General features: G+C 33.1%; 1 protein-coding gene across 1 annotated transcript; it reads right to left on the bottom strand.

Annotated features, from left to right (window-relative positions):
- Positions 1–9,564: 9,564 nt before the first annotated feature.
- On the bottom strand, positions 9,565–13,948 carry LOC132299301 (O-fucosyltransferase 20-like). Its single transcript, XM_059795829.1, has 6 exons — positions 13,146–13,948; positions 12,362–12,530; positions 11,570–11,659; positions 11,014–11,297; positions 10,647–10,905; positions 9,565–10,261 (listed from the first exon to the last, which is right to left on the bottom strand). Exons 1-6 carry the CDS (start codon positions 13,739–13,741, stop codon positions 10,025–10,027), a joined length of 1,635 nt encoding a protein of 544 aa, XP_059651812.1. The 5' UTR covers positions 13,742–13,948; the 3' UTR covers positions 9,565–10,024.
- Between the last annotated feature and the right edge of the window lie 1,765 nt (positions 13,949–15,713).

Genomic DNA, 15,713 nt, shown 5'->3' with positions numbered 1-15,713 from the left:
GTAGACCAAAATTTTCTCCATATATAAAAGGCCCACATCATGCAATCTAAGTTTTCAAAAGTTAGGACCTGCTTGGTTTGTAACGATGGAAACAGTTTTATGAGAACATAAAACTGTACAAAAAATTCTGCTTGGTTCAGTTTTCTGAAAACTGATTTCTAAAAACTCAGTTATTAAAATGTCTGTTTTTCAAATAACTATAAAGGATTATTCTCTGATAACAGTTTTCTATTTTCTAAGTTCTTGAAAACGGTTTTCAAAATTACAAACCAAGCAATACCTAATTTCTTCTACAACCTTAATGATTTAAAATCAAAACCAGGGAGGTGAGCAATGAATGTCTCAAATGATACCAAGTCAAGGCCCATCCCACTTCCCCGCATGGCCCTAAGAGAAGTGGGCTATTGTGCATTTATTCATGCTAGATGGGAATGATTTCAATGGACCACTGTCATGTTAGAGTGCTTCTCAATTTTATTATAGTGTTTTATTTGAGGTGTAGAAATCTTCAATTGAGGTTGGGCTATGATCATTGTTCGAGGTGGAGCTATGGTAGAGCATGCGATCAAAACATAGTATGATCATATGTTAATTACGTGAAAAAAATGAATGCTTAAATTTACGGATTTTGGTGTCTGCATTGGCTACTGGCATATTGCAACCAGTTTCGCGTGTGACGTTATAGATTTGGATTTGGCTATTGCCAAAATACAACCGGTTCCATGGGGTGGAACCGGTTCCACTTGTGCATACAGTTTTTGTTAGCTTTGGCTACTGCAAAAGTGCAATCGATTCCATGGGACGGAACCAATTCCACTTGGCTGGGTAGTGAGTTATTGGGAAGTTACGAGAAATAGTTTCCTAATCAATTTTGGAAACTAGAAACTTAGGGAAAAGGCTAAAGATTTGGCCAGGAAGAAGTTGTACCTGCTATTTTAGAGTTGAAGACTGATATGGTAACTCCTTGCAAGCAAGTTGAGGAATATTTATCGAACAAGAAATTGAGTTTTGAAGACTATAAATATATATGGGTTTACGTATAGAGAGATGGGGTTTAAGGTGAGTATTGTGAGGAGAGAAGAGAGTATATGTAATTCCCAAGTTTATACATTTAGCCTCAAAAGAGATGATGAGTAAGTTAGTGGCTCAGAGCCCATCGTCTATAACTATAAATTTGATTTTTAAATTTGAAATTTGAAAACATTAATTAATAACAATAATTTTATGTTTTGAAGTATTGAATAGGTGCTTTATATTTAAAAGGGATTATTACATATAAATGGTGTTAATGACCTATATTTATTATTTAATGGAGTCAAAGTCTCATAATTTAAAAAAAATAAAGTTGATCAAAATGCTAACGTGGACATAGAAAAACAGTGTTTAATTTCAATGAATTACCATTTTTAGGCACATGGGTACCACTTTTTGTGCACAGAAGTACCACTTTTTGTGCATCAGGTACCACTTTTGTTTTGGGCATAAAGGTACCACTTTTATTCACATAGGTACCACTTTTTGTGTATTAACCTAATGATAAGAAGTGGTACTATATGCCCTAAAATGGTACCTCAGTGAAGATAAATAGTGTTTTTTCAGGTATTCATTTTTGTGAAACTATGAAACTCTGATTTTATCAAATGGTAAATATGAGCCATTGGCACAATTTATATATAATAATTCTTATTTAAAATTGGATAAATTTTACTTTAAAATTTTTAATTAAATTTCTTGTAATTTTAAATACAATCTGCCGACTAGATATTCCCAAATAACTTAATTGTTAACCTAATGGTACCATATAGTTTACCTTTGAAATTTTAGTTAAGAGTTTGTTTGATTAAAGCATCTCTAGAGGTATGTTAAAAAATCTTTTTGTGTAAAATACACACTGTCACATATGATTTGTAATATTTTTTCATCTCCAGCAGTCTGTTAAGATACACTATCACATCACCAATGTGTAAATAGGTTGTGTATTTTACACAGCCCTTTTACACAGCCACGTAAGTATATTTTCTCTCTCTTCTCCCTTTCCCACTCGATGTTCTCTTCCTTCTCTCTCATTCCTTTACGTCTTTTTTTTTTTTTTTTTTTTTTTTTTTCCACTTTTTTAGAGCACCATAGAGAAGAATCTGCAATTGGCGGCAAGGTAAAAATTGTTCGACCATATATCTTTTATTTGTTACTATTATTTTTTAATAAACATAGTTTGATTCATCACTTTCGTTTGATCTTATTTTCTGCAATCATCACAGTAAATTCTAGGGGTTTTTTTAGATCATCTTTTTTATATAATTGTTGATATAAAACATTTGATTATGTAGTTTCTACATACTTGAATCTTATTTTATTATTTGTTATTAAGTTAGAATTCTGGTGGTGGCGAGAAAGGTTTGCTACTGGTGGATGGGAAAGTGAAATATAGAGGGAAATTATTATTTTTTTCCTAATTGAGGAAGATTGAGACGTGAGATTTAATCGCGAAACAAGTAAAGTGAATGGGGTAGATTTGGTAGGGACTTGAGTATGACATATGGTTGGTTGTTATTGGGGGATTTTTTTTTTATACAAAAAGTATAAAATAATCGTTGGAGCTAAAAATATGTAGTACAATTTTTTTTGTCTGAATCTATTCTGACACATCAAATTTACACAAAAATATATAAATAGCGGTTGGAGATGCTCTTAGTTCTCTTTAAAAAATGACCTTTTTTTTTTTTTTTTTTTGAATGAGTAGATGCAGGGACAAAATTCCTTTTAAAATGGAAAGCCAAATGGCCGAATGATTCTGGATATGTGAATGACTAAATCGGTGATTGATAAGCCATTCACTTCTTGCTTGATTTTTTCCTAGCAAACGAAAACTTGAACACGGGCACGCTTGTTTTAAGAGTTTTGCACTCTACTAACTAGACAAATTTCAGTTCCTTAAGTATTATTTTTTTTAAATTATTTTTTTATTATAAAAAAATGAATCACATATCAACAAGTCAGTGGCCTAACCGTATTAGTTTCTTATAATCCAAAAAAATGTTAGAAGTTTAAATTTCAAAAGAGACATATATATATATATATATATATATATATATATATACCAATTAAAGAAAAAAAACATGAACCACACATGTTTTTTTTTTAAGTTTTGAAAGAGATTGTTAGTAGCTGGGCTGGATTGCCAGCCTCTCTGAACATAAGTGGTCTACACGGCGATCTTTTGAAAAATCCAACTTGGTTTACACGAATATATATATATATATATATATGAATGCCAATTAAATAAAAAAAACATGAACCACACATGTTTTTTTTTGAAGTTTTGAAAGAGATTGTTAGTAGCTGGGCTGGATTGCCAGCGTCTCTGAACAAGCGTGGTCTACACGGCGATCTTTTGAAAATCCAACTTGGTCTACACGAAACCCTAGATTTTCAAAGTATGACATCCTCATAAAAAAATGCATAAAGGGCCTACTATGTTCTCAATCTTGTTGGCCAAGCTTTTCAAATAGCTCCAAAAGCTCTTGTGGAAAGCGACATAAGAAAATACATTGCACCACAGCAAAAATAAAAAAGGAAAAGGGTCAAAGCAGCCACAAAGACTTTGAAAATTTTCACATGTTATAATTTATAAATCACAAGTGACCTGACTGTTCTTTCTTGCTATGCAAGCTGTGTGTGTTTTCTCAGTACTATATATATAGACTAACATTTCACCTGAATTCTCATATCAGTTACAAGCTAAAGCCCATTTTTAGTGAGTACTTAATTGGCCATAAGTTTTCTCTGCTTAATTAGCCCTTTTCACAACAATTTGAGTTCATATATATACAATTAAAGTTCTAAAATGGCTCTCTTCTCAGCCTTTTTCAGTTGCTTCTTCCCATCTTCGTCGTCATCGCGGATATCAGATGACTGTGAGGTGAAATCAGCTTCTATGAACGAATCTGAGAGCAAATCGAAGTCACGTAGAGCTCCAATTCCAGTTTCTTACTTCCCTATTAATTCAATGCTATCGCGCTTGTAGTGATTATTATACTTGGTTCAACAACTTTTAGATTGATGGTTTTTTCTCAGCTGCTGTATCCGGGATGAAATCCCCCACCACACGGGGATCCGTTCCTATTTGACAGGTGCACTAAAACGGTTCTATTTTGGTGCACGGGATGACACAGATTCGCTCTGTTCTGCACAGCAGGGGATCTCTTCTTTGATTCAAGATGGCAGGTGTACCACTGAGTGATGATAGCAAAATTTAGGGTTGGAAGTAGTAATGTAAGTTTGGGAATTTTTTTTTATTTTAATGTTGATGAGAGAAGGAAAAAAAAAAAAAAAAGAGTGATTTGTAATTCAATTTCTTAATCATTTGAGATATAATAATAATTTAATGCAGTAAAAAAAATCTTTGCGGTCCAAGTGAAAGTGGTTGTCATATGGTTTTACCAAAATGGAACAAGTTGTTGGATGTATCTTATCAGCCTATCCAAAAATCACAATTGTAGGTGGTAATTCCAATAAGACCACTCTTCTTACGTTATTTTTTTTTTTTTTAATGTGTAGCCCATTTCCGAGCGAGTTGGGGTTTTGACTACTCAACTGTCTGGACCAAGAGCTGGTCAAATGATTTAGCCAATCAAGGCCCAGACTATATGGGCCTATCAAGAATCAGTGGGCTACTATGCATTTATTCGGGCTGAAACAGGATAGAGTCTAATTGGACCTCTAATTAGTCTAAACGATGTTCATCTAATTGGGCTACATTTTAGGCTTCCAATTGGGTTATATAACAATTTATGAATGTATTAAATATTGTACTATATACACTTCCTCACCTTCATATGGGAAAAGTGTGTGTTTTTTTCCAAAAGTAGGAATAAATAAATAATAGTAGGCTATGTTTATTTGGACGTAAAATCTATATTTTTTATTTTTTGGAGTTTGGTTGCCGTAATATATTTACGAAGAAAAAATATTAAAATTTAATAAAAATAAATTATCCATCAATTTTCGACAAGTTATTTTATATGTCCCGCCCGATGAACTCTACCTCGACCTCTACCTCGACGTAAACTTTTGCCAAATACCGATAAAGTAAAACTAAAATAATATTTTACCTTATATATATATATATATATATATATATATATATATATATATTCAAAAAAGAATATTTTAAACAAACAGAGAATGTAAAATGGTTTGAATTTGAAGAATGGTATTGTTCCTAATAGCATCTACTTGATTGAATTTTGATTCAATGAAAATAAAGCGTAGAGCTGAAATAATTCACTCAAGTCCTTTTTAAAGGATTACGTGATACGATTTAATCAAATAAGTCATTCTGAAATGAATATATTCGGCCGCTTGTGAAGCTAATTAAGTGATGCAAAAGATTGTTTAGTACTAAAACAGAACTATCCTATTAGACTCCATGAGCTGCACAGACGGTATGTGCAATAATAATTTGATTTGGCAGCATTGGATAATTAAGATAAGTAGATCAGGACATTCAAAGATTAGGGCAGTACACAAAACTAAATAGATATTTAGACTCCATTTGTTTGGATGTAAAATATTTTTCAATTTTATTTTATTTTTTTGTATTTTAGTATTTGTAAAACATTTACGAAGAAAAAAAAATTAAAACGTAACAAAAATAACTTATCCATCAACTATGGACAAGTTATTTTGCACAATCCACCTGATAGACTCGACCTCAATCTTGATTTAGATCTTTGCCAAATACTGAAAAAGAAAAAATAAAATTTTTACCTAAAAAAAGGAAAATATTTTATGTAAATTGATAGCTTTCAGGGAAGAAATTACTCATGCATGAATATGACAACTTGGGGGTTGTTTTCTCAGCCGTTTGTTGTTTTCCCCATATATTCAGGGAAGGATTCTTACCTTAATGGTAGAAATTGTGATTCAAGATTGCATAAAAAGCTTCACAATACAATTGACAAATTGAATTGTGTTTAGTTAATTTCATTATTGTTTATTTTATCTATATTTTTTGTTACACCATAGTGTTCCATTATTATTATTTTAAAATCAAAACTCATATGGATGCATAGAAAAATGCACAAATAACATACATTTGGTAAATCAAGTCTACAAATCAATGGAGATTCATAATTGAGTATGGAGACATTTGATCCTGGATTATTGCTTCAGCCAACTCACATGCTAACTGTGCAGGTTTCATTAAAAGCGTACAGGCTCTAGCACATATTGAAGTAGAAGAAGAACTTAGTTGGGAATTTAAAGAAAATGTTGAAGTAAAGGAAGAGCTAGCTGCTCTGTTTTATGTCTACTAATTGTGATATAATTATTTTTGTTTTAATTTCAGTTCCATGTAAACTCATGTTGGTTGTGTAATTCTTGGTTTTGCTTTACAAAGAGCCCAAGGGGAAGATAGATTTATCTGCACATTCTATGCAGTTGTAGAACTCAACGTAAATGATTGTGCCACTAAAAGTACAAGAGAACACTTGTGTTGTGTATGTGTGTTGTTTTTGTTTTCTTAAATAAATGTAATGATTTTTGAGAATTTTTTGTTCTTTTAAAATTGTTACGTAATTTTGACAATCAAATCGGTTTTTGAATTTTTGTTCTGTAGAAATTGTTTTGTAGTATTTTCAAACAGGTTTATTTTTACACTCAAAAAATTAAAAATTATTTAATTCTCTGAAAATTGTTCTCACAGTTACATTCAAAATAGCAAGATGGAATTTTCTAACACCTAGGTATCAAATTTCTACAAATAAAAATTTGAGATTCTCAAAAGTCAACAAAAATTAATTGATAAAATGGTTAGATTTCAAGAAGAATAGTGTTGTACAATCTTAGTTTTCAGTTCAATGGCAGGAAAATTAGAAATTTTAATTTTTTTCGTAATTAATTTGCTAAGATTTATTTTTGAAACATAAGAACAAAGAAGTGAGTGTTTTTTTTTAATAATAAATAATGAGCATGTTGTATAAATTAAAGTAGGCTTCAGCATAGGCTGAAGAAACAGGCCATAGGCCCATGTGAACAAATGATAACAAAACATGGCCCAAAAAACAAAGGCACAAACCACCTACTGTTTCAGAATCGGATTTTAAAGTAGTTGTTCTCCAGAGTTTGATTGGGCCACTATTTGCGTTTTGCGACCTTTGTTTTCTTTGTGCCTATGGGCCGCTCCGACTAAAGTTGGGTTGTATTGCCCAATAAAAATATAAAAGAAAACCCTAATTTACCGAAGTAAATGAGAAAACAAAGAAAGGAAACCCTCCATTTATATCTGTATTATCTATAGATTTTTGTCAATATATACGAAGCTAAATTCCAACCCAATCTCCCAAAACCTGAAACTTTGTTGGCAAGTAATATCTCCTTTTCCATCTGAAACGTTTTTGGCAAGTAATATATATATATATATATGACCGCCACCTAGCCCAAGCACACCGGCCGCCTTATTCTTTCTATTCTCTCTCTCTTCCTTTTAGCAGTGAAAGTATTTTTCATGGACGCCAATAATCATTCTCTGCATCAGATTTTCTTTGAAGAACCGTATGAATGGACGTTGGAGAAACATATTATTCATCTTGGCCGTAAATCATTGTGGTCTGATTCGTTTGGCCTGACAGCATTAGTTACATACAACAATGGAATTCCCGGTGTGACAGAAAATAAGTACCCGATTTCAACAACGGTGTTGTCGTCCGATGAAACAGCACGCTCGTGCTTCTCTCAATTCCTCTCTACGGTCGGAATCACCTCCATCAGTGACGGTCTATTCCGTGAAATTCTCTGTTTTTGTCATGGCTTGACTGCAGACACAAATTCAACAACTAGCGTACCCTTTCTTGTCATGACGATTTCTCAGAGAAGGCCAGAAACTTGGGCATTAAGGAGGACTGTGACAGATTCCATGGAAGACGATGGGTTAAAGACGGCACCAGCAAGTAAATCATCCATTGAGGCATTATTGAAAGTGATTGTACTCGAGGGATCCATGGATCAATGTATGATCTGTTTGGACAAGTTTCGGTTTGGGTCGGAAGTGTTAACTTGCATGCCATGCTCTCATTATTTTCATGGACACTGCATTGTTCACTGGTTAGGGACGAGTCATTTTTGTCCGATTTGTCGCTTCAAGATGCCAACAGAATAATTAATTTACATTGGCGGTGCTTGGACTGATCGATTGTTGTAAAGTTGAATGCATCAATTGTAATTACAATATTGGGTATTTTGCAGTGAATGTATTGGCAATTTGTTCTATCAATATATATAATATGTTGTTAATTTTCTGGTTATGATTTACGATTCAGTGGTGTATAGCAAGAAGGAATTAATTTCAATTTATATTAAATCACGAAAAAGAAAAAAGGACTAATAACAAAATTATCTATTTTAAGAGTTCATTTTTTACTAAAATAATTAGAGACGAATTGGATGATATTGCATCAAATAGGGCCAAATTCCACTTCAAGAACAGTGTTGAAGATAAACCATCAGAGACTAGTGCCGGTAGGGAGGAGTTATAGGGAGAGATGAGGATAAGAATGCATCAAGGACACCGAAATTGGAAACACAGAGTGTTTCTCTCATTCCAATAAGGACAGTAGGAAGCCTAGCTAGCTATTTTACTTGAAAGACACTGAAATTGAGTGGTCATTTGTAAAATGGTTTGAATCTGAAGAATGGTGTTGTTCCATATGAGCTCTTGAAACCATTCTCAGAGCATGGGGTCACAAGAAAGGGACCTCCTAATAGCATCTCCAAATAAAATAATTGAACTTAATGCTCTCTACTTGATTGAATTTTGATTCAATGAAAATAAAGCGTAGAGCTGAAATAATTCACTCGGAATCCTTTTTAAAGCATTACGTGGTATGATTAAATCGAATAAGTCCTGAAATAATTATATTCGGCCGCTTGTAAGCCTAATTAAGTGGTGCAAAGATTGTTTAGTTCTAAAACAGAACTATCCTATTAGACTCAATGAGCTTCACCAGATGGTATGTGTAAACATAATTTGATTTGGCAGCATTGGTTAATTAAAATAAGTGGATCACGACATTTAAAGAAGAGTGCAATGCACAAAACATGATGGACATTTAGGCTTCGTTTATTTGGATGTAAAAATATATTTCAAAATTTTTTTATTTTTTGGTATTTGGTTGTTGTAAAACATTTACGATGAAAAATAATAATAATAATTAAAACCTAACAAAAATAACTTACTCATTAACTTTTCACAAATTATTTTACACAACTCACTTGATGGACTCGACCTCAATCTCGATTTAGATCTTTGTCAAACACAGAAAAAGAAAAAATAAAAATTTTACCTGAAAAATTAAAACATTTTCTTAGAAAAATATTTTCCTTCAACTTTCACGTCATGTTGTGTACCGGGGGTATGTAAACTGATAGCTTTCAGGGAAGGAATTACTCATGCACGAATATGACAACAATGTTGTGACAGACTGGAGGTTTGGACTCTTTGGAATGGCAAACATAAAGATTTGAAGTATATTTATCCATATTTGAGAAATTGAAGAAGAAAGAAAGTGGACAATATGTAATAATCTCAATAGATAAACTTCTCTACAAAAATATATACATTTATTCGAGTGTGGTATATAGATGCATTACAAAAGAATGAAATGAATAAAAAAAATCTACAACTCCTAAAATATATTGCTTTCCCTCAGCCTCCCATTCTATCTTTCTAAAGAATCAAAAAATGAAGCCATATCAAGTACCGTATTGTTATACAAAACCATCCATCTCCCTCACATGCACTCTCAAAGCAAGTGGCTAAAGGTGTATGAAAAAGCATCAACGAGCCTTTCAGTGTACTGACCGAAAGTGACTGCCACCAGAAACAATGTTTCCAAATGGTGCTTTGAAGAAGCCACATTGTGCCCCAAACTCGCAGGTTTTAAAGGGCTCCGGTTCAAGGACTTTCGATTGGCTCCAACATGTCACCCTAGTGAATCTCTCATTTCATGAAGCTTGCAGGATTCAACTACAATAGAGAATGTCTACGGGAATCATTACACATACACTCGGGGATGGGAAACTTCGTGACATCTCTTCCAGCTTTGCTAGTCCTGAGTTCTGGCTGCCCTAAAGAGTCAAGGTGCAAGTCCATTATTATACTATTGAACTCTGCTTCAGGGAGAGAGGAGTTTAGAAAATATGGGAGCATGTGTCTTTTGTTTGGCGTAATATATTTCTTGTGCCCTGCGTAGGCCCTATGTCCCTGCACCAAATACAAAATTATAGTTATTATCCGAATGCCTCAGTTCTATTAAAACTCCATCTAATTGATCAGAAGATAAATAAAAGAGATGAATTATATAAATGTAGTGAAATCCTATAGTTTAATAACAGGGTTGTGTTGTTTATGGTCAAAGAACACAGTCACTCACTCACTCATTTATGTTCTTTACTTAAATTTGAAATCTCCAGGGATCTTGTAACACAATTGCACCCCTTCAACTCATAAAATCCATTTGATTAGGTCAGATAAGCCGGGGAAGTATTTTGGGGTGATTTCCATTCTTGGGAATAATTTCATCAACTAGAATATACGAAACAATAGAGATAATGGAAATTTGTAATGATGATAGTGATGGTGGCAATACCTGAATTGCGTGACCCATATTTCCACCATGAGATGGCATAAACACGTCACTGTTCTCGGAAACTATATAATCAATGGCAGCCATAAACGAGGCTTTCTTTGCAAATGGCTCAAGCTCCCCGGGCAAGGCCAGGTCTTCCTTGTTGTAGAAATGAGGAAATTCTTTAGTTAAGGGTAGCAAGGTTTCTGTCCCACCAAATGGATTCCCTCCAGCCCAGTATATTCTCGCACTCTTTGGAGCTCCTAGAGCTTTAAGCAACCTAGAACATATAACAAAAATAATCTCATTCAGCTACAACAAATTTAGAAATAACTTAAAAAATCAATGTAAAATGGAGAAAATTTAATCGGATAGCTTTAAAACTCACCGTGTAACCTCCAAGGGAGTTAAGGGGCAGAGACCTGCAAGCTTTCTATCATGGTAACTCATGTTTGATCTCGAAGTTAAGAGTTCTGGCCGTAATTTTCTCTCGTTGTTAATTATCTCATCATACTCATGACTCAAACCAGGAAGACAACCTGTCCTCACCCATACATCCTTCTCCATTCTGAGATGAAGAGCAAGATAAGGTCCCTTGCTATGCATCCTCTCTGTGAGCTTGTTACCAAGTTCTAGGATTTGAGGGGCAAACTTCAGCGCATGAAATGCCACCTAAATTCAGAGAAAGTAGATTAAAAGCAGCAATGTTTGGGATTAACCGCTAAATTAGGAGTTAAATGGCAATTCAGTCAAGCACACAAGTAAGATCCTCAAGTTTCATCACTTTGAATCATATTGGATATTCCACTTATAAGGTCAAAACTTTTAGTTGCAAAATTCATGCATTGGCTCCTTATTTTCTCGACTTTGTAAGTTTGACTTGTCCAATTAGAAATACAAAAATAACACAAATCAAGTATCAGAAAGATGAGAACCAAAAATACCTTGCATCGAAGCTTTTGAAGATCAGAAGGGAGATCCTTTGAGAGCCTTGAATCCAGACCTCGTAAGAGCAAAACACCATCTCTCCTGAGCTGCAGAAACCAACAGAATCGCATCATTTTTATGTGGATAACTTTTAAACTAATAAAGCAAAATGGTGAAAACAAATAGATAAAATAAAAATGGGATAAAAGTCCATCAATTGAAATAGAAAAGCCTCTGATACAGTAAATAAAAGTCATAGATTAAAACAAGGCATATAAATCCAACAATTTATACAGCCTGTTAATATAAAGTTCTGGCCAATGATCCAAATAGACGGCTCATAAATTGATAGGCCACAAAAGTTAAACCTGTTTTGACAATTCAAACTTCTGTTCTCTCTCCATACCATTGCAGTTTAAAATTAAATAAATTGTTGGCATTTCCAAAGGTTGAACCAGTCTCACACTTCCACAACTACCATAATTGATAAACAAACAAGACTTGCAAAACTTAAAAACACCCAACCAACTAGCATTAATATTACTAACATGGTTTTCTTTTTCCCTTCATATCACTGTTAATGAATTGTGGACCCTGATGGTCCAGCAAATGCTAAATGCTAACATGGTTTTCTTTTTCTCTCCCACATTTTTATCATCATCATCCTTAAAGTCCCATTTGAATGGGGTCGGCTTCTCTCCCACATTTTAGACTAACTAATTACCAAAATCAATCTTTTTAAGTAACGAAAAGCAAAGAAGAAGGCCAATAAGTAAATTTCAAAGCACAAAAAGCGCAATGCTTCTTACCCGTCTGAGGTACCGAGCTCGAATCCATTGAGGCGAGACATGAAGTGGCGTTCGCTTCTCCTCCACAGGTCTTGACATCAAATGTGTTGAGGGAAGCGAGGAAACTATCCGTACGTCGTTGGCAAGAACTCTCTTGAAGTGTTCCATATCAAATATATCAGAAAATTCACTGCACCCATCATAGAACACACACAATAACAAATTAGTCATCTCCTCAGCCAGACAATCAGTGCAACATTCCCTAAGAAACAAAATAAATTCAATGGAAAACTCAACTATAAATCAAATAGGCATCATCTATGAAATCAAAACAACATCAAATTAGGAACTAGTCCCAAAATATATATGGAATCAGCTATAATTACAAGATGGTATGCTAAATTGAATAAATATATAAATAAAAATAAAAAGAATAAAAAAGAAGAACAAGAAGAAGATCTTAACTTATATACTAAAATAAATAAAAATCTAAAATGGGTGTAGGTCAAATTGAATAAAAATGATATAGATTCAAAATATGGACCCCTCAAAGGATTGTAATGCCAAATAAATACAATGGGTATCTGCTATGTAAATCAAATGTGATAAAATAAGGAACTATTCCAAATATATAAATGGAATCAGCTATAATACAAGATAATATGCTAAATTTAAAATAAAACTCTAAAAAGGGTGTTTCTCAAATTGAATCAAAATGGTATAGATTCAAAATAAATACAATGGGTATTTGCTGTATAAATCAAAATGTGACAAAATAAGGAATTGGGGCAAAAAAAGAGAGTACCTTTCATCGCCCCAAATGACATTGACTTGCAAGATTGGAACAACCAAAGCAGCCCCAAGAATTCTGGCAATCACGACAGCATCAACTATCTGATTCCTCTGCTGATTCATACCACCAGAGACCACCACCATCAGATACTTTGTCCTGTCCTTCACAATATCACCACTCCATCTTCTATACTCATTGCTGAAATCCAAACAGGGTCTATAACCCAACCCATCAGGTTGTTTCCAAAACCCACTCTGTACTTCGTCTCTCTCCACATCCCCACCATTTTTCTCGCTTAAAGACACAGTATTGAGCTGCGAATCCGAATACCCATTTGAGATTGAGGCCCCTTGTTGAGGAATCGAGCATGGGTTTTGCGAGAATGGAATCAGGGGATCTAGATTGAGACCCATCTTGAAGAACATTCCGACGAAACCAAAGAGAAAGAGAAAGAAGAACCAGAATCTTGGGTTCTTCAAAAGCTTCGCCTTCGAGATCTTTGAAGATTTTTTAGGAGAGAGAAGGAGAGATTGAAGCGAAGATGATGAGAGAGAGTTGATTATCTGAGAGGGAACTGAAATGTAACATTGCTTCTTCGACTTTGCCATTTCGCACACAGAGAGAGCTTAAGGGAGAGAGAGGCTCTGTTGGTGATGAAATTGTGAGGTTCTACAGCTTTCTTGAAAAGCTTTTTAGAGAGAGAGAGTAAAATGGTGCGGGCGGCGGGAACGCGAAATCGGACTACTCCGCGTTTGGTATTAAAAAGAGGCGCAGTCAGTCAGCAGAGGCGTGTCAGGGGGGTTTCGAGGCTACGAATATATATACACACTGTCACACACCCACATATATAATCATAACGCTTTTATTTTTAAATTTAAGATTAATCAATTATTCGTTACTTGACATTTGACCATTAAGCCCCTAGCATTCCTTTAAAAAAAATTTAAAAAAAAATTGTAATTATTTATTCACATTTAAAAACTTAAATACGGTGTAAATGAAAATAACAGATAATTTACAGGAGAAAGAGAGAGATAATAGCTAAATCAAAATAGGTCATTGTTTGGTGTGATAGCAAGTGTTCAAATAATACAAGGAAATTGAGTTTGAGAAATATTGCTTTATAAAAAAAATTATTAACCCATTTTCCTTTTCATTTATTTGTTTTTTCACTTCTAAAAACAACTATTATCTGAAAACCGAAAACTGAACTAATCATGTCAAATTTCTATACAAACTTTTAACTTTCAATTTTTTGAAAACATAAAATTATTCTTTGAAAAACAAATTAAAAAAAAAAATTCCGAAATTTGAACTTCCAAACAAAGGAGTACGCTCCCCTTTCAGACTTATGTTTCTCTACATTTGTCACAAATTCGACCCAAACATGGTACAAATTCATCCCACTACAATTTCAGGTTCTTTATTTATTCTTTTACCTGTACTTCTTCACCCGTTATGAATGACAAGAGGCTTTTGTTTTTATTTCTTAATTTCATGTACATATAATTTGTGATCGATTCCGTTGCACTCTAGCTGTTGCAAATTTCGAAGTGGCACTTCATTGCAATTATGTGGAAGTAAATGACTACAGACCACAAGCCATATACTACTATTTAGCTAGACCTGAGTTAATTTTGAGGTCCATGTACAACTAAGACATGCCTAACTCCATAGTCCTAAAGGTCCATCAGGGCAATTGTCTCTATCAAGAAATTTTTAAAGGGCCGGCAATACATGGTCCGGACTAATTACAATTTAAAATTTAGTTAACATATTGTGATTAATTAAAATCATATAATTCAGAATTATATAATAAATTTTTGTCTCAATCTTCAAAAATCTCATAACAATACATTTTTTTATGTAAACATTTTGATCAATAAATCATTTATTACATAGGTTATATATAGTCAATAAAATTTTATTTATAAAAAATAAGCTGCCTTGTTTATTATCCACCGTTACAATGTCTTTGTACTCAAAAAATCTGAATCACTCCATTAATATTTATTATACAAAAAATGAAGTGTGATTTTTTTTTTTTTTTTTTTTTTTTTTTTTTTTTTTTTTTTGGAACCTCACTATCACACCATTTTTTAGCATAATATTTTACCATTGAGTTGTTATTTCAATATCTAAGTCTTCTAAGAATATTTTAGATAGTGGTCTATTATTGTTGTTGTTGTTGTTCAATAACAGAGTGTATCTCATCCAACAATAATTGCTTTAAACACTTGTTTTTTTAAAATAGTCAACATAAAGAGGGCAAAAAAAATATTTATGTACTTAACTTTTGAGAAGCAATTTTTTCATTTTGTTTATTAAAAAGTTTAAGTAGAGTGCAAGTGAAGAAGTAAAATTTTAATATAAGTTCGGTAAAAAATAGCTTTTACTTTTTTTCTTTGAACTCGAATGAAATAGTATATATACACACACATTGGTACATAAGTTTGCAAATAAAAATAAATAATAATGATAATAATAAAAGAAAAGAAAAAAAGAAAGCAAAGTGATATTTACATTCATCAAAAGTAATTTCACAATTTGTTTAAAACAAGAAAAAATATCACTTGAAAT

The sequence above is a fragment of the Cornus florida genome, unplaced genomic scaffold, assembly GCF_030987335.1.
Source record: "Cornus florida cultivar Cherokee Brave unplaced genomic scaffold, ASM3098733v1 CherokeeBrave_3.0.0_Hap2_Chr03, whole genome shotgun sequence".
Taxonomy (NCBI): Eukaryota; Viridiplantae; Streptophyta; class Magnoliopsida; order Cornales; family Cornaceae; genus Cornus; species Cornus florida.
This window is presented reverse-complemented; position numbering and strand designations above follow the sequence as displayed.

Coding starts and splice junctions, on each gene's coding strand:
- LOC132299301 (XM_059795829.1), bottom strand. CDS start 13,741: ATGGCAAAGTCGAAGAAGCAATGTTACATTTCAGTTCCCTCTCAGATA. Junction 11,660..12,361: donor GAGCTCGGTACCTCAGACGG/GTAAGAAGCATT, acceptor TGGTTTCTGCAG/CTCAGGAGAGATGGTGTTTT. Junction 10,262..10,646: donor ATATGGGTCACGCAATTCAG/GTATTGCCACCA, acceptor TATTTGGTGCAG/GGACATAGGGCCTACGCAGG.